The sequence below is a fragment of the Podarcis melisellensis genome (assembly GCF_964234715.1).
Source record: "Podarcis melisellensis genome assembly, chromosome: 3".
Classification (NCBI taxonomy): domain Eukaryota; kingdom Metazoa; phylum Chordata; class Lepidosauria; order Squamata; family Lacertidae; genus Podarcis; species Podarcis melisellensis.
Genome location: NC_138530.1, coordinates 61,843,408 through 61,861,219, shown reverse-complemented (window position 1 = coordinate 61,861,219; position 17,812 = coordinate 61,843,408). Strand labels below are relative to the sequence as shown.

General features: G+C 41.4%; 1 protein-coding gene across 4 annotated transcripts in view; it reads left to right on the top strand.

The window, feature by feature from the left end:
* The window catches only part of MYB (MYB proto-oncogene, transcription factor), a 37,647-nt gene extending 20,424 nt beyond the window's left edge, over positions 1–17,223 (top strand). Inside the window, exons 10-17 of one of the 4 annotated variants that reach the window (XM_081907107.1) lie at positions 1,476–1,733; positions 2,808–3,167; positions 4,398–4,540; positions 5,345–5,459; positions 5,558–5,683; positions 6,614–6,724; positions 8,800–8,907; positions 15,717–17,223. In XM_081907107.1, coding sequence (XP_081763233.1) covers positions 1,476–1,733; positions 2,808–3,167; positions 4,398–4,540; positions 5,345–5,459; positions 5,558–5,683; positions 6,614–6,724; positions 8,800–8,907; positions 15,717–15,833 — 1,338 coding nt within the window. In that variant the 3' untranslated portion in view covers positions 15,834–17,223. Of the gene's footprint in view, positions 1–1,475; positions 1,734–2,807; positions 3,168–4,397; positions 4,541–5,344; positions 5,460–5,557; positions 5,688–6,613; positions 6,725–8,799; positions 8,908–15,716 lie in introns of all 4 variants that reach the window. The other 3 variants (XM_081907106.1, XM_081907109.1, XM_081907108.1) reach the window with 3 other exon arrangements.
* The last annotated feature ends 589 nt before the right edge of the window (positions 17,224–17,812 follow it).

The following is a 17,812-nucleotide window of genomic DNA, read 5'->3' as shown; positions in this document are numbered from 1 at the left end:
TGCCTGCCTTCCCAGGGGCTTTTAAATCGCCCCGGACAGCGGAGAAGTCCTCCGCTGTCCCGGGCGATTTTAAAATGCCGCCCGCCAGAAGAGGTCGGGGGAAGGCTTTTTCCATAGGAACGCATTAATTGATTTTCAATGCATTCCTATGGAAAACCGTGCATCGCAAGACGAAAAACTCGCAAGACGAAGAGACTTGCGGAACGAATTAATTTCGTCTTGCGAGGCACCACTGTATTCAGAACCTCACCCCTGCCCCAAAGCTTGAAGTGGCTTCCCTTCCAGCTTGCAAAGCCAGTGAGCAACGCTGCATGGAAGGGGGCAGGCAGGGTGTGTCTCTCTGCACTGGCCACACCACTGGGCCTGTCTCCTCCGTTCCAGAATGCCACAAAATCCTCCTCCCGGGGCCACTTGTGCCACATGCCCTGCAAGTTGGGAATACATAGTCTTGAATTGGCGTTGGGGAGACAGGACTATTGCTCCAGACCAAATGGTTTGGGAATCACAGCCCAAGTAAGGTCCATTTTATTTGTTTTTATGCATGTTTGGTAATGTTTCTTTGAGGAAAGTTAGATTCTATAACTGCACGTATGAAACCCAGAGCTGGCTATTACTGAATTTGTATATGTAATAAAATTAATACGGTAACTGCAGAAAAAATAAAAACCTGGGTGATAGCCAGCAGGAAACATCCACGTCTAATTAATTCATATTAATAATTAATTCATTTTCTAGTTAATGGGAGGGGGGACACAACCGTGTGCATGAAATGTTAGTTTGGCTACTTCTAATTTTTAGTTGAAGTTTTGCAATGCCTTCTCTTGCATGGTTATCCTGCAAAGAGACTTCTGTTAATTTGCTCTTCTGCTTTCCTAACCGCGTTGATTTTACAGCCTTTTCATTGCATTGGTGTAAGCTGTAGCGCTAGTCAGAGATAGGGCAAAGATGAGGGGAGGTATATAAAAAATAAGTAACTGGTATTAATCTAAATCCGCAAAGACCAATGGAAAAGTTGCCAGTGACTTCAAACGTGATGTGGAATTCAAAATCTAAATCCATAAGGTACAGATAAGACCGAGTTTTGCACTAGGGAAATCTTGCAATTTCCTTACTTTGCACAGGGAAGGGAAAACAGATTTGTGCACTCACAGACTTTGGAAGAAGAGTGTATGCATGTAGCTGTATTGCTTGTTATACTGTAGATACTGGCCCAGGATGCAGAGTTGTTGCACAAGATGAGGTAATGCCAAAATGAAAGCTATAAATTTATTACCCTTTCAAACAAGCTCTTGCTGCACTGATGAAAGGAAACATCTTGACAACTGTTTCATGGGCATTAAGTGCTTAGATGATGCAACTACTTTTATCTTTTCCTTCAACAGCCATCCGATACCTTGTGCAATTTCTTTGCTAAGTTCCTTCTGCCTCTTTTTTCTCGCACCCTCTTTACTGCCCCCCCTTCCCCCTTCCTTTAGACACAGAACCACACGTCAGATTACCCAGGATGGCACAGCACCGCAATTGCAGACAGTACCAGAACTAGTGGTAACAGTGCGCCCATTTCCTCTTTGGGGGAGCATCATCATTGTATTCCATCTCCACCAGTGGATCATGGCTGCTTGCCGGAAGAAAGTGCATCCCCTGCAAGGTGCATGATTGTTCACCAGAGTAACTTCCTGGATAATGTTAAGAATCTCTTAGAATTTGCGGAAACGCTTCAGCTGATAGATTCCGTAAGTAGAATGGTCATCTTCTAAGGTGTGGCTGGTATAAGGACTGGAGTCATATACTATTTCTATGTCAGTTTGTTTTCTTACATTCTGTCTGTCTTGTTTGCTTTGTTGCTGAATAATCCCATATCCAGGGTAAACTTTCACCATGACCACCTTTAGTACAGTTGGTTTTTGTTTTGTTTTTTGCTGCACATTTACAACTTACAACCCAGTCCTATGCAAGCTTACTTGGAAGTAAGTCTCATTTAAATAGACGGGCTCTTATTTCTGAATAAACGTGGTAGGATCCGAGCATTTAGCCCTAGCTTGTTGTTTGTGGCCTCCCAAAATTTATCAAGCGCAGGTAAACATTTGCACGTAACATGCATGTATAGAATCATTATTGTTAGTGTTTTCAGGTTGCTTGTATATTAACCTGCAAAGGATAAATTTATTCTAAGTGAGCTGGCATATTTAAAATTATTCCTAAATATGTTGTGCCTTTTAACAGTGAATTCATACTGTACATTACAAAACACACACAACTCTATGTGTATTTTTAGTTCCATTTCAAGTGACTGTACACTTCTGTGTACCTTCCTGGATCCCTCCTTTTTTGCGAAACACACATTGCATTAATGATTTTCTTCTACAAAAACTTCAAGAAATCACACGTAATTTTTGAAGATTCTAAGTCTTTCGTGTAGAAATTCTAAGACTGACATAGGGCTCTTTAAAAAGTATGGGCTGAAACCAAACATTTGGCAAAACATATTCATTATGACAGCATCACCTGCTTGACTGTATCCTTTTCACTTAAGAATCCTACCTCCTTAATAAAGCAGATGGGTGACAGACTGTAACAGAGTGGTAAGGGAGGGGGAGAGTTGCTTCTTTTAGGAATCCACCATTAGGATAGTTTTCATTTGGGAAAGACTGAAACTGGGTCAAAATGACTTAAAAATGAGGAACAGTGGCTCCTTTACTTTGTTTCTCGTTTACTAAAGTTGTTATGTTAGTGCTATACTTTTTTTATCCAATGAGAGGGCATCGTACACTGTCTCATAGATTCGTGACTTCCCCCATTGTTTTTAGGATCCTTCATCATGGGGTGATCTCAGCAGTTTTGAATTCTCTGAAGAAGCAGACACCTCGCCTAGCCGAGCTCCCTCTGCCAAAGCCCCACAGCTTCAGCAAACAGAGGCCAGTGCATGTAGGCCTGAAGGACACCCTCTCTCAAACCTGAGCAAAGCCATGTTGAGTCAGGATTCCCTTGCCTTGCCCAAGTCCTTGGCTGGCTCAAAATGTGGCACAGCTCCGTTGGTGTTTCTGCGCACAAAGAGAGGGCATCCCAGCCACTTAGCCAGTGGCAATAAGTCCTTCATACTTGCTGATGTCAGGAGCTCAACTCCTAAGCGCTCCCCTGTCAAAAGCCTGCCATTCTCTCCCTCGCAGGTAGAGCAAGATTTCTGCACAGATTTTACTAATCCTCAAAAGTCAGCAAGGTGTTAACAACATAGGAGAACTAATCATTGGAACGAATGACTAATTCCTGTTGCACTCACTGATTGCTCTCCAATTTTGAACTTGCTCATAGCTTACTCTTCACCATGGAGTTTAGACTGCCAACAATCTAACTGATAAATTTGCTTTTCTCTTGTGTGTCTTATTCTTGGTGATTTTCAAGGGGGTAGCGGTTTGTTTGCTTTGCTCTTGTTTGTCATTCCTTCAGCTATCAGAATTTAACATTTCTGTTTCCTGTAACCATTTTTTCTTACCCCATACTTTGCACATTTGGATTCACTGACTCCCTAAATTTACACTAAACAGACAATGGTGTCCAAATTATGTTGCAAACTAACAAGTGATTTAAAATAAATGATTATTTGAAAACATTTTTGAACAGTAAGGTGTGAGTTACAAACTACTTGATATATTTAAGGTATATGCATCTCATTGAATGGACTAAACAGATTAAGAGTACGTGAATTGGTTTAAGTGGCTTGTGGACTTCTGCTTAAACATGTAGATTTTGAAACAACAACATGTTGAGTTAATGACAGTCATTACTGCTAATGAAGTTTATTTCCTAAATTCTGCAGTAGCAGCCCTTTTTTCAGCGAATTAAATATTTACATCAAAATATTAATTTTGAAAATCTCTGTGCAACTTTTACTTTCTGTTCTGTGAAAGTAAAACAATCAGTTTTAATGGATAAAATAAAAACATTTATTTTTTTAAAACAATCTAGTTGCCATATTTCATGCTACAAGGTTCAGTGGGTGGAATCTTTACTTATTTGGAGTGGACCCATTGAAATAATTGAAGTCAAGTCCATAAATTTCATTGGCTGTACTCTGCTCATGACCTAGGCAGACGTCACCCAGGACTTCTCATGAACCAAGCTCCAAGCTTCTTTCATATTATTAGACATTCTTTGCAAAGACAAATAAACTCAGTGAGGTAAAACAAATACTTGTTTCTATAAATAATCTTGTAACAAAACCAAAGGAATATATTTGTGTAGGCCAAACACTAGAAATGTGAAACTTTACTTTGGGTGTATCGCAACCAAAATACTCACTGCCACACAACATGACGCTGCTGTTGATACAGTTTCACTGTAAGTTCGTGGAAGAAGCACTCCTGTTAACTGAGATTCCCTCTCTTTTTTAATATTTGCAGTTCTTGAATACCTCATCAAGCCAAGAAAGCCTGGACCTGGACAATCCAACTTTAACTTCCACTCCACTCTGTGCTCATAAACTCACTGTTACAGCACCTCTTCACAGAGACCAAGCATTCAAGATACAGAAGGAGAATAATATGTAATTTCTCTTGCTTTATTTTTTTTTAATGCACTTTTGCCATATTACTATAACAGCTAAAATAGGCTACGAACATGCATCTTGATTTCTTTCACCCTGATCCAGAGTTTGTTGGGTTTTGGTTAGGCACACAGAGCTTCTCTGTAAGTAAGCATCCCATTCATTTCAGTGGAGGGCAGCTCAGCATTGTCCATTTGGAGCTGCTCCTTCCATTGACATGAATGAGAAGGCCAGATGTGTAGGGCAGCTTTTGAACTAGTGTGGTGGCCACTAGGTCAGTTGTTCCTACCATCTTATAGTGGAACTCCTTCTGGGCGCATATAATTAGAACAAAAGCAAAGCCTGTTAGGTTAGGCCAGTGGCCCAGTATCTTGTTCCCACAGTGGCCACCCATACTTGTGGGGAACCTACAAGTGGGACCTGAGCAGAAGACCTCTCTCTCCTGTACTTTCCAGCAATGTGCTCATAAGAATTCTGCCTCCAGCTGTAGCCACTGTTAGCCATATCATCCATGAATTTGTCCAGTCCTCTTTTAAAGCCAACCAAATTGCACTCTGCATCCACCATCATAATTCCTAAGTGCTTGAAGCGGTTCGTGGACATTATTTCAGCAGTGCCCACAGCGCCCCTGAAATACATGCCCTCATTATTATCCCCATAGCGCACATGGCTGTTTGAAACATAGAACTTTGCAGTACACAAGTCAACCTTTTAATGTGACGCTACTGTAAACTTGGATTTCAGCAAAAAGATTCAAACTACTTCCTAATTTCTGTTTTCCCCACCCCCCTTTTGTGGACTCAGCTTCAGAACTCCAGCTATCAAAAGATCAATATTGGAGAGCTCTCCAAGAACTCCAACTCCATTTAAAAATGCACTCGCAGCTCAAGAATTCAAATATGGACCCTTGAAAATGCTGGTAAGAAGGGAGGGAAACCGTGATAAAAATTGGATTTATATAAGGATGATACGAAGAGTTTTGTGTTGTTTCATTGCATACTTATTTTTCGTTTTTAGCCTCAGACACCAGCTCACCTTGTAGACGATCTGCAAGATGTTATCAAACAAGAGTCTGATGAAACTGACATTGCTTCTGGCATATGTGAAAATGGATCCCCTTTGTTGAAGAAAATCAAACAGGAGGCAAGTTAAACAATATTTATCTAAGACCACTTAAAACTGGGCTCACATTGCCCAGAAGTGTCTTAAATTGATTCACTTACTCTGGCGAGAAGCCAATTTTGCCATATTTTAATTTTAAAGATCATCAGGAGCTGGATCAGATTGTTCAAATATTTCCTCAATCTTAAATTTTTGTAAGCAAACAGATTAGGTGAACCATAATGTCACAGAAACAGTACAGTAAGCCTGCCACTTGCATGCATTTAACTTGTGTGCATTCAGCTTCATGCGCATGGCAAATAATAAAAAGGGGATGACTTTGGCCGTCTATCCACCATTGAACTTAATGGGTTTTGACTATACTCCATTTTGGTTTTTTGGGTGCGATCCCTGGAATGTAACACCTGCGTAAGTTGTGGTCCTACTGTCCTGTCATTTCTGTCTTTCGGAGAAGGCCATTGCTTCCACAGCAAAAAATATACAATTGGTGCCTGATTTTTATATGTTGAGAATAGATTATCCTGGTCCTTACATACAACAAACTCTGTCGAGCCTTGTAAACCACTAATTTCAAAAATTTCATACTCTCTGGCTTTAGAGGAATTCTCAGGAACAATAAAGTTAATCAGTGAAGCCTTGCAAATCTTTTACATAATGTAAAAAGACTACAATTTTTCATTGATGGCCCCAATAAGAACTTAGTTGCAGTCTAGATTTCCAGGAGCTTAAATTATTGTTTAAATTGTTTTTTTATTTGAATGAATCCTGAATGTCAGAACTTAATGTTATGTCATACAGAGAGTGACTTTTCAAGAACTAATATACACTGACAAAACTAAATTGTGATGTAGGCCAACTTTATTTGGAAATAACAATTACAGGTACTGCTAAATAGGGATAAAGTAAGTCAGTTGTTGAGATTTGAAACATAGCTCTGCTTTCTGCTGATAGGTAGAGTCTCCAACAGGCAAAGCCGGAAACTTCTTTTCCTCAAACCATTGGGAAGCAGAAGGGCTGAACACACAGCTGTTCACACACGTGTCCACTGTGGAAGATGTGCCGGTATGTATTAAGCTATGAATCTTGCGTTTTTTGTTTTTTTGTGACATGGCATATTTGGAAGCTGTGGTAAACAAGCAGATACAGCTCAGGAGCCACATCTGTCTCACCAAGATGTTTCCTCTGACCATGTCACCAGGCTGCTGTTGTGGGCTGATTTGTCTGCAAAATGGGTAATTCTGCAAGAAAGGGTTGGAAAACCTTTCCCCAGAGAAAATGCCTTAGGTAGAGCCACTTGTTGCTAATATCTTATTCCCCCCACCCCCTTCAGAAATTCAAGTAGTAAAAAAATGTACAGCCTATGATACGCACGTGGAAATCTTCTTGTTTTTAACTAAAGGCATATTTAATACTCCCGTTATAATGAACAGGACACTAAAACGCTTAACTTTGGTTTGAAAATCATTATATATATGCACTTAATTTGGGCTGGATTGTGCCAAAACATGTTTCACCTTAAGTTCACCAGTTTGTCTTTATTTTGTATATATAAAAGCACTGTGCTGGTACAGAGTGCACTTTAGGTTATGTAAAAAGCTGAGCCAAAGTTCTGCTCATAATTGGATCACTGAAGTGTTTGCTGAAGTCAGTGGAATCAGTGAAATGTTTACTTTCTTTGCCCAACACCCTTTGTAAATGGCATAATTTCATTTTTAATATAAATGGGATTAGAACACAATATAGTCCAATTGCTACATGCTTGTACTTAAGCCGATTTACTGCTATTTAAATTTTATTTCTCACTGTTCCCTTAAAGTGACTGGTACCAGATTTAGCCTTGCGTGTTTTCAGTTTTACTGGGCTGTGTGAGTCAGACTTCATGTTAATACTGTCAACTAAAGCACAAGGAAATTCCCACTTTAGTATGTATGTCATTCTGATCCTTTCAATGCAGTGTGCTGCTTAGCTGTTCACGTTAAGCTTAGCTTAAGTAGTTTGCTGAAAATAAACCTTACATCACTATGATTTCTCTTTTAATAATCTGACAGCCCTATCCTATGCTTCTTTAATCAGAACTAAATAAGTTCTATTCTGGAGAATATAGATATAGATAAATCACCTTTGTGGGATGAGTTAATAAAGAATTAGCTGGATCCCTAGATCCAAAGCACAGAACTAAACACACTCTCCAGCAAGAGAGAGCCTTAAAGTCACAGAATCATGCAGCTCAGTGAAGTGTGAGGAATATAAGCTGTTAGACCTTTTCAATATCCTGCTTAGTCCTCTTACAGTGCTTCCCTTCTCTAACCCTCTCACAATGAACCGACCACACTGGTAGTAAGTTTAAATGCTTTACTTACAAACTCCAAAGGTCAGATTCATGAGTTATTCCATGCAGCAGCAAGAAGAACACAGGTAGAAAATTATTGGGTTACAAAATACAGAAAAATATTTCTGAGCACACAGTCTGGGCTCGAATTGGTCAAGTCCGGACCAATGTGCCTGGTCAGCATCACATGGTAGAAGAGACCAAACAAAGGAAGGGTCACTTCCTTCTTCACTGGAGGTGAGGGAGCATGACCTGAGTCTACAAATAGAGTTCTGTGGTCTCAATCTCTTCATGCATTAACTAGCCCTAAGCTTGCCAGTTATATTTGGCTACAATTTCCCACATTCTGCTGAGTTGAAAGGGGCTTAATTCTCAACAAGGGAATGCAGTTTGGTGTTTCTGGAGGGTGAGATGTTCTCTGAAAACTCCCAGGCCATTATTTATCATTTCTGCCCATTCACTTATACAGTACTTGTTGCCTCTCTCAGCAGCTGCTCCAAAACAACATTTCCCTTTTAACTGTCTCTTTTTCATGTTGTGTATGTAATGTCATGACTCAGTATAACCAATCAGACTTGGTTATATGACCTCACCACAATTGCCAGTTCAGAAATGCATACAGAACAAAATAACATTGGAACTTCCTTCCAAGTGATTGTTCTAGGAGCTGTCTGTGACAATGCATAGCAACATCTTGTACCCAAGTTACTGTTTTAAATGACTGAAATTAAATCATTGAAATTATGTATTCAGCATATTCATTCATTCTTCCTTTTCAATTACCTCTATTTTTTTACTGTTTCATCAGAATCTACTTACCAGTTCTGGTTTAAAGATGCCTGCATCAGAAGAAGAGGACAATACTCATAAATTATTTGCATTACATAGAAATAGGTCATCAGTTAGCCCACTTCAGGTAAAATTTGCCTTTAAAAATTATTTGCAGTATACGATGATGCCTTGCACAATAATAGTACATATGTTTAGATTACTATTGGATGTGGTTTTGTTTGCTGACTATAAAACTCAATGAAAAAAGCTGTAAGGAAAGCAGAAGAGCTGACCTGACATTTTGGTACGCTGGTTCAAAGGTGGCATTCCTTTTTCTGCAACCTGGAAAAAAATGGTTTGTCAACATGTAAACAGAATGGAAGACACAGATGTTATTCCCTCCTATTGCCATTACAGACTTCATTTTTGTAGCAGTGAAGCATGCTCTTTTACATATTGGTTTCCTTGGACTGATCATTATAATTGGCTATCGTAAGTATGAATTTCAGCAAAGTTCCACAAGGCAGTTCAATGGAAAGTCAAGATTTTGACAGAAGGGCAGGAAGGAAAAGTTGCCAAGCCTAGAGAAGGGCCTTGATTTCAGTGGTAGGACATTGATGTGCTTTGCATGCAGAAGATCCCAAGTTCAGACCCTTTTATCTCCCATGACAAAGGTGGGATAAGGCTGGGAAAGGCATCTCTCTGAAACCTTGGAGAGCCATTGCAGAATAGACAAAACAGCTAGAAGGTTCAATGGTCTGGCCCAGTGTAAGGTTGTTTCCTGTGTTTAGCTATGAAGAAGGTAAGATTAGTTACTAAGAACCTAAAGAGAACCCAAATAGAGCCCTGCTGGATCATGCTGAAGATTCTCCTTGGCCTGCATTCTGTTCCCAGTCGTGGCGAACCAAAAACCCTCAAGCAGAGAGCAAAAGTGCACTAGGCCTCTCCAGTTATTGTTTCCCAGTAAAAGTGCACTTGAGGGAGATCAGTTTCTTGGGTTTACGACATTATTTATGAAATAATGGAGGACAGCTCCACACACCAGGAAAAAACACACCGCAGTAGTGAATATGTGACTTGCAGACATACAGCATGGTATCTTTCCACGGTCTTGTGAAGCTGCAAAGATAAATAGTACAGCAGTTGCTCATAGGGTAATAATCCCCTTCTGGACAAGAGCATTAGAGCATCTACTTCTATAGAGCTGAGCCAACAAAATATTTAAAATCTTTTATTACTCCTTAAGCAAATAGCATTTGCTCTGAGTAAATGAAGTAGAATTGGCTTATTACCTTAACTAGAATTTTGCATTTGACTTTTATTACCACAGAATTGATAAATGGCTGGTGAATGAGCTTTCTCCCTGTTCCAGTCATGAACCTTGGGGTTGTCACTTTTCAAAAGTTGTTCTGATCCTTAGATGTGCAAACTCAGTAAAAGATTGTGTGTACACTGGGAGAAGTCGCCTTCCCTCCTACTCAAAGAGGCAATCGGAGATTGTCATTCAAGAGGCAAGAGCAGAGGAAGAGCATAAGAACACTTTCTCATTCTCATTCTGTAGGTTTATCCTCCCATTTGCTCCAGTAGGCCCATTCAATTTAACCTCGTAACAGCAAACTGGGAGCGGGGGGTATTCTGACCATATGACTGTGTGGTCTGCTACAACATCGGTATGCTGAACGATAATGGATGCTAACTTTGAGTTCCCAGTTGTGTCTGTTTCCTTTAGGACGCTCTTTGTGCAGGGGTCATTTTGACATCAAAGTAATCATATTGTGGTATATCTTGGGATTCTTCCCTGGGTAAAGCTTCCATGAAACTACAGATCATTTTTTCCCACCTAAAACTTGGAAATATTGCTGCAGAACAAGCCCTGAGTTAATAAATGGATTGCAGGCTGTGGCCCCTTAAAATTACTGAGGAGAAAGGATAGCTATCAGTCTCACTATGAATACAACCCTGAACGTTTGTTAGTAGCCTTGCTGTTGACTTCAGGAAGCCTAGTCGGCAACCATTTTGTTTTCAGAAGAGTGCTTCATTGTAAAACAATCAGGTCAGTGTTCTGCTCATTTGCATCTGTTCAAGTACAGAGTGGCTGAAGACAATGCACTAATCACAGCAGACTTCAGTGAACCAAATGTTTATGTTGGCCTGAGGTAAAATCCAACTCCAATTAAAAAGTGATTCCTAAATTTCAATCCAAGTGGAAACCACCATCTTGAATGGGGAATTCACAACCATTGGTATAAATTGTATAATATGTGAGCTTTTCGTTTGGGATTCAGAAACCAAACCTTCACCTTTACGCACTTTGCCTATTATAAAGGGGGAAGGTGTCCTTTAAAAAAAAAAAAGGCAATCCCACCTACCAAATATGTTTTGACTATATGTGATTTTGGCTTGAGGCATGACCCCCCAGAATATAGCGCGTGCGCCCCGGTCACTTGAGAGTTCACTGTATTACTTATTTCCACTTTTCTTCCCTTGAGTGCTTCCTACTTACAAGAAAGCATAATGTGTGAATTAGTCTTTACAGTGTGTGAGTGAAGGAAAGCACCTTGGCACAGCCTTGCCTTGTTTCTCTCTTTTCCCTAGAGGGGTCACTTTCCTTTAAAGTGCTTTAACTGGATAGCCCAGTTAAAGCTTTGACAATCTGTTTACTGTTCACTCTTCCCTGGGGCAACAGAAGGCAGGTTACAGGATAAGTGAGATAATTGCCTTGCTAGAAGAAGGATGTTCTTGTAGGATTACTGATGTGGCAAAATGAACCAAGAGTGACACAGCTGAAAATACAACATGGCTTGATAATTATATATCAACGTGGCATAAACATACTGTATGCAAGTTGCCTTTCTTACCCACAGTTTTAACTTTTGAAGTAGCTTTGGAAACTGTTAACTTTCAAAATCTGATGTGAAAGAACAAATTGATTGCTTTAGCAATATTTGCAGTGGATTAGTACCAAACGTAACAGACTCATATAATCCAGAGACCTGATCCGAAACATGTAGCCAGCTAATGATTTTTTCCTGGTTTGGGGCTAAATTGCCTTTAATAATACACTCAGAGCCCGCTGACACAAGCTAGCAAAAAGTAGCCATACATAAAACCAATGGAACAGGAGTCACATGGCAAGCATTGTTGGTTGTACATTGGTGTTTCGTGCAGCACTCTCTCACGGATGGTAATGAGAAATTTGTCCTGTGGCAGCTTGTGAGAGGTACAGCATGTGGGAAGTGGCCATTGCTGATGAGTGGAGCATCTTGAGGGGGGGAAGCATAGGTGCAACTGGGTTATTAACACTCACATCCCACAAAAGTGCTTGCAAGGGGATGAGATGCATTGGAAGATGCTGCTGCTGAGCAGCACACCCCTGTCCAGAAATGTGTGTCTTTTGTGTTCTGTGTTTGTATGTATGTACCAAGTATGGAAGTGGAGCTTTTTCATTTTTCAAAACTTTCATGTATGTCTGTGAAAGGTAAAGGTACCCCTGCCCGTACGGGCCAGTCTTGCCAGACTCTGGGGTTGTGCGCCCATCTCACTCAAGAGGCCAGGGGCCAGCACTGTCCGAAGACACTTCCGGGTCACGTGGCCAGCGTGACATCGCTGCTCTGGCGAGCCAGAGCTGCACACGGAAACACCGTTTACCTTCCCGCTAGAAAGCGGTCCCTATTTATCTACTTGCACCCGAGGGTGCTTTCGAACTGCTAGGTTGGCAGGTGCTGGGACCGAACAACGGGAGCGCACCCCACCGCGGGGATTTGAACCGCCGACCTTTTGATCGGCAAGCCCTAGGCGCTGAGGCTTTTAACCCACAGCGCCACCCGCGTCCCTATGTCTGTGAAACCACCTTCTAAAACTGGCAGACCAGAGGTCTGGGCAATTGCCCCCCCCCATAGCAATGTTCTTTTATGGCACTAGAGGTGCCATTTGGGCCTACGTGTGTTGGATTTGATGCATGTAACCCTGTTCGAATGCTAGCTGATGCACCAAGGGTGTTAGAAGTAGGAGAGGTGCTCTCAGGCAGATTGGAAAGGGATTATCTCCCTCCACTGCTACGCACAGGGATCATGTAAGGGAGAGCACCATCCAGAGTATTTTCAGAGGTGACTGCCCAGCCTTTGTTTACACACACAGAGAGAATTGTGGTAAGCCATAGGGTGTGACTGTCTCTGGTTACTATCAGGTCACTGTATGCTTTCAATGAATTCTGATCCCTGCCCACTTCTGCATGTTTAAGATAATGGAAGTGAGTTACTGTTCATATGGTCCCTTATCATGAGAAGAAGAAGCAGCCACACAAGAGCATCTGCCTATCACTTTCTGTTTTACTTCAGGATATAATTTACTTATTTTATATGAACAATTTCCACCTTCCACCAGAAGAATGGACCCAATGCAGGCTGCAAAGCACATACACTACATGAAAAACAGTCAAACCATTCCAGAGAATAATGTATTCCTAACACACTCATTAACTGCAAGAAGATCAAACGTATCCATTCTTAAGGAAATCAGCCCTGAGTGCTCACTGGAAGGACAGATCGTGAAGCTGAGGCTCCAATACTTTGGCCACTTCATGAGAAGAGAAGACGCCCTGGAAAAGACCCTGATGTTGGGAAAGATGGAGGGCACAAGGAGAAGGGGACGACAGAGGACGAGATGGTTGGACAGTGTTCTTGAAGCTACCAGCATGAGTTTGACCAAACTGCGGGAGGCAGTGGAAGACAGGAGTATGTGGCGTGCTCTGGTCCATGGGGTCACGAAGAATCGGACACGACTAAAAGACTAAACAACAACAAAGAGAAAAATTAAAGAGTTGCAAAGAACCCATAGTGTAAGGCAAATGTTGTCATTCCCTTCCACAGAGCTTAAGCGATTCAGATATCCCCATGCCTAACCTAGACACCCTTCAGCAGTAAGATCCATTTTTGCCTATGTACTGTTTTACAAAAATACCTCCATCATTCCAGCAGTGGTTGCTTTCTCCCCTGAGTGGATCTGAGTTGTTGAGCTTACAACAAAGACTGAAATTAGCCAATGCATGCCAAGTTCCCCAAAGGGGTGGAGATTGTTCACTGAAATCATAGCAGAGGAAACAGCAGCAGTGTGGTGGCATATCTGCAATGTGAAAAGTATGTCACACCTGCCCTTGGCTGCGGTTTGAAGAGACAGAGGCTCATGTTGCAGAGAAAGCAAAATAAACAGGGTGCCCTATGTCAGACTTTTATGAACAGCATGAATACCAAAGTGTGTATCACATGGAAATGCAAAAGGTGGATTAATAAATGGATGACCTAGTCTAGCAAGGATCTTATGATGTTCTTAGGCTCACAGAAGCTCTTCAAAGAGACGGTATTTCGAACAGTTCTTCCCACCCGATTCCTCTTCCACAAAGATCTTGTCCTTTGTTCCCTCCCTGCTGTCGTGTAAATTACCACCCTGAGAATTGTGATCTGACATAAGTGTGCTTAGAATTTTGAAAAAGATTGAGTGTTGTGTGGTAGTTTATACATTGCTGCATCTAAACTGCAAGTTCTGGTAGTAATATAGTACATAAAGGGGGGGGGCAAGGTGGAGAAGAAGAAAAATATATCTGTATTTACACATTCCATAGAGTGCTGAAATTTTTGCCCTCCTATTGGCTTGGGGCACCAAGACATTTTGCCTGTCTCAAGAACAAGCAAATTACTGAGATGCCACCCTGGTTACAGATATGTTTATCTCCGGGCAACACAGCACTGAGGAGGGGTTCCAATCTTTGTAAATACCACAAAAACAAACGATATTAAATTATGGCTAAAAAACTTGTTTCTCTCAGCAGACTGGTTCCCATCCTCACCCCCCGGTACCTTTCACAGTGGGACATTTACCTCCAGCTATGTGCTAACATATTTTTGAAGTTACCTGAAAAAACTGAGCTAGTTATTAACTTGAGTCCAGAGCTGTCTGTGTGAACCCTCACTTTGGACTAGGCTATGCAAGTTGGGCACACTCACCGTGCTTTCAGCCCACAAATTCAGCAACTGTCTACTAGGGAACTTGTGGCCCTCCAGATGTTCTAGGAATTCATCTCCCACCAGCCCTAAGCAGCATAGCCCAATGGCCAGCATTGCTATGAAAGCTGTAGGCAAGCAACAAATGGAAGTCGGCTCCGGTTCTACATCGTGCAAGAGCAACTTGCCTCGTGGGGCAGAGCCAGGCAACAACCCCTTGACAGCAATATCCATGCTGCTTACTGGGTGAGAGGCCAGTGAGGTTGCAGGTGGAGCCAATCTGGCAGTCCTGCTAGTATACCCAAACAGCCCCAGCCTCACTGTCGCCCTCTTCTCCTCCTGGTAAGCAGCCATGCCACTGCCAGGAGGCTATTGCTGTGGCTCTGCTCCACTGGGGTGGGCTGCTCCTAACATGGTACTTGCTGCCAGCTAAACCCCTTTTAACATGCTTCCGGAGGCCTATCGCTGTTGGGTTGCTTGAAAATATCTTTAGCATCATTCCTTCATTCCCTTCTTAAGCCTATTTACATCTCAGGGGCTCTCAGAAACACTAGGATTGGCTTCAACACAACATTCCTAGACGTTGCTTCCAGTGGCAAGTCTGTCAAACCCATTTGTAGACTAACACTGTAGCCACCAAAATTTTTAAAGCACCCCTCCAAAAAAGAATCATGGCAATGGTGCTTTCCTGAGGGTCCTGAGAATTGTAGCTCTGTAAGAGGATAAACTGCCGTTCCTGGGTTTCTTGTGGGGGGATATGCACTCTGAATGTGCTTTAAAGGTATTGTGTGTATGCAGACCCTGTGGCTTAATTCCTCTGTAATGCCACGCTTGCAGATGACTCGAGCACAGAGGACAATTCTGCAACACCAACCCTGGGAAGGTGCAGATTTACAGGAAGGACTGGATTGTGCCACAGTTTCTAAAACAATTTATTCCTTTTTATTTTTGTTTCTAGCATTTTAGCAACACATGGGATTCAGCATTTTGTGGGAAGACAGAGGATCAGCTGAGCTTCTCGGATCCTGCACGCAAGCATATGAACGCATTCTCGACTCGAACTCTGGTCATGTGAAAAAGAGTCTTCCAATAAGCATTATGTTTTCTTTTCAAAACACTTCCACTTGATTTGGACTTACCGTTCCTCTACATGGGAGAAAAACCTTTTTCGTTGTTGTTGTTGTTGTTGTGGTACAACATTTGGGAGCAGCACAAAGTGCATTCAGTCACAAAAGCATATATGTGTATATATTGTTCATGTTGGATCTCACCCAACTTAAAAAAAGAAAAGGAAGAAAATAATTCTGTTTGTTGATGATGCTTACCTAAACTCTTAGGTATTGAATTTTATGCAATTAATTATTAATAATGTGAATGCCGATTTCTTTCTTTTTTAAAAAGTGATTTTTAAATGATTTTTTTATATATATATTAAAAAACTTTTTGGGAGATCAAATGGACCAGTATTAATTCAGTGAGGAGTTGCCACATGAGTTCCCATACCAGTGAGGATGCTTGCTGAGGTTTCCTTCTTTCTTTGAAGAGCTGGCACTCCATCAGTAGCAGCATCAGTCACTGAACAAATGTCTCGGTATGAAATACTGCAAGAAAAGCATTACTGCAAATGCTGATCTAAAGGTGTAGGCTGGGGGCCAATCCAGACTGGCAATGGTCACACAGCTATACTGTTTGAAGAACTGTTCCACTCATTAGAACTGTAGACTGTTTACATGTGTATGTTGTTGTTTTTTAATTAGCTTGCTTAAAAAAAAATTATTACGGTATGAAACATAGTTTTATGAGAACAAATTATATTTTTTATCCAGTAATTTAATTTTGTAAATGTCAAATGGGTTTTGTTCTATTTTTGGTTTGGTTGGTTTTTGTTTTGCAGGGGGGTTTGATTTTTTTCTGGTGCAGATTTACACCATGTAGATGGGCAAGGCCATAGAGCTTTATAAACGAAAGAGAAACCTGGGGTGGGGGGTAGCGAACTTAACTATGCACTAGCATTTCTGACTTTGGAAACATTACTGCTTTTTAACCCCCTACCTGGCCCTCCCTTTTTTTTTTGCAAGCAATACTTTAAAACACTGTTCTTGGGAGATTTTATGTGCCTATATGTGTGCTCATGGGTTTGCAACAACATAGAATGCAAACTCCAGCTATTTGGGAGATCCTAGTCTTGCTTGCTGCTTCTACTCTTGTTTCATGTGTAGTCTAAATAGTCCCTAACATGGATTCCATACACAAAAACATTTTTTTAAAAAAAACTGTATGTCTTTTGGACTGCCATATCAAACTTTTCCCAGTACTAAGAGAAGGTTGCTTCTTTTTCTTATAATGGATTCTGAATTTGCTGCCTTAATAGAATTAGGTGCAGCTTTTCCTGCACTTAACTTTTTATAAGACACTGTACTTACTGCCTTGTAGATAAATAAAGCGTGCCGTTTTGTAAAAACCTACTGTTTGTTTAAATGCACTTGAGTTTTAGCATATTTGGGGGAGAGAAGTGGGGGGAAAGTAATCTTGCCACATCCGTCTGTTTATTGAGCAGATCTTGCAAAGTAACAAGATGCCCTTCTACCCAGAACTCAAAACATTGGGAAACCGTAGAACCGTATCAGGGCTTGAAATTGCCCATCAAGTTGGGACATCCAGTTCTACAATGGATATTTGAGTTAGATCATGTTGTTTAAATAAATTATTCTATACCATTCAGAACATTATCGTATATACTCGAGTATAAGCCGACCCTAATATAAGCTGAGGCACCTAATTTTACAAAAAAAAAAGCTAGGAAAACTTACTGACTCGAGTATAAGCCGGTTCACCACACCACAAACCTCCTAGTGGGCTAGTGTGTGCGGGTGCATGCATGCGCACACGGCAGAGGGGGCTTCTCTCCCCCCTCACCCCTTCCGCCCCCCCTGCCTACCTAGGGTGCTGCCAAGAGGCAGAGGCTGGTGTCGCCAGCGGCGGAGGAAGAACAAGCAGCCCAAAAGGGCTGCTTTCGGGCTGCTCGTTCCTCCTCTGCCAACAACAGCCTCTGCC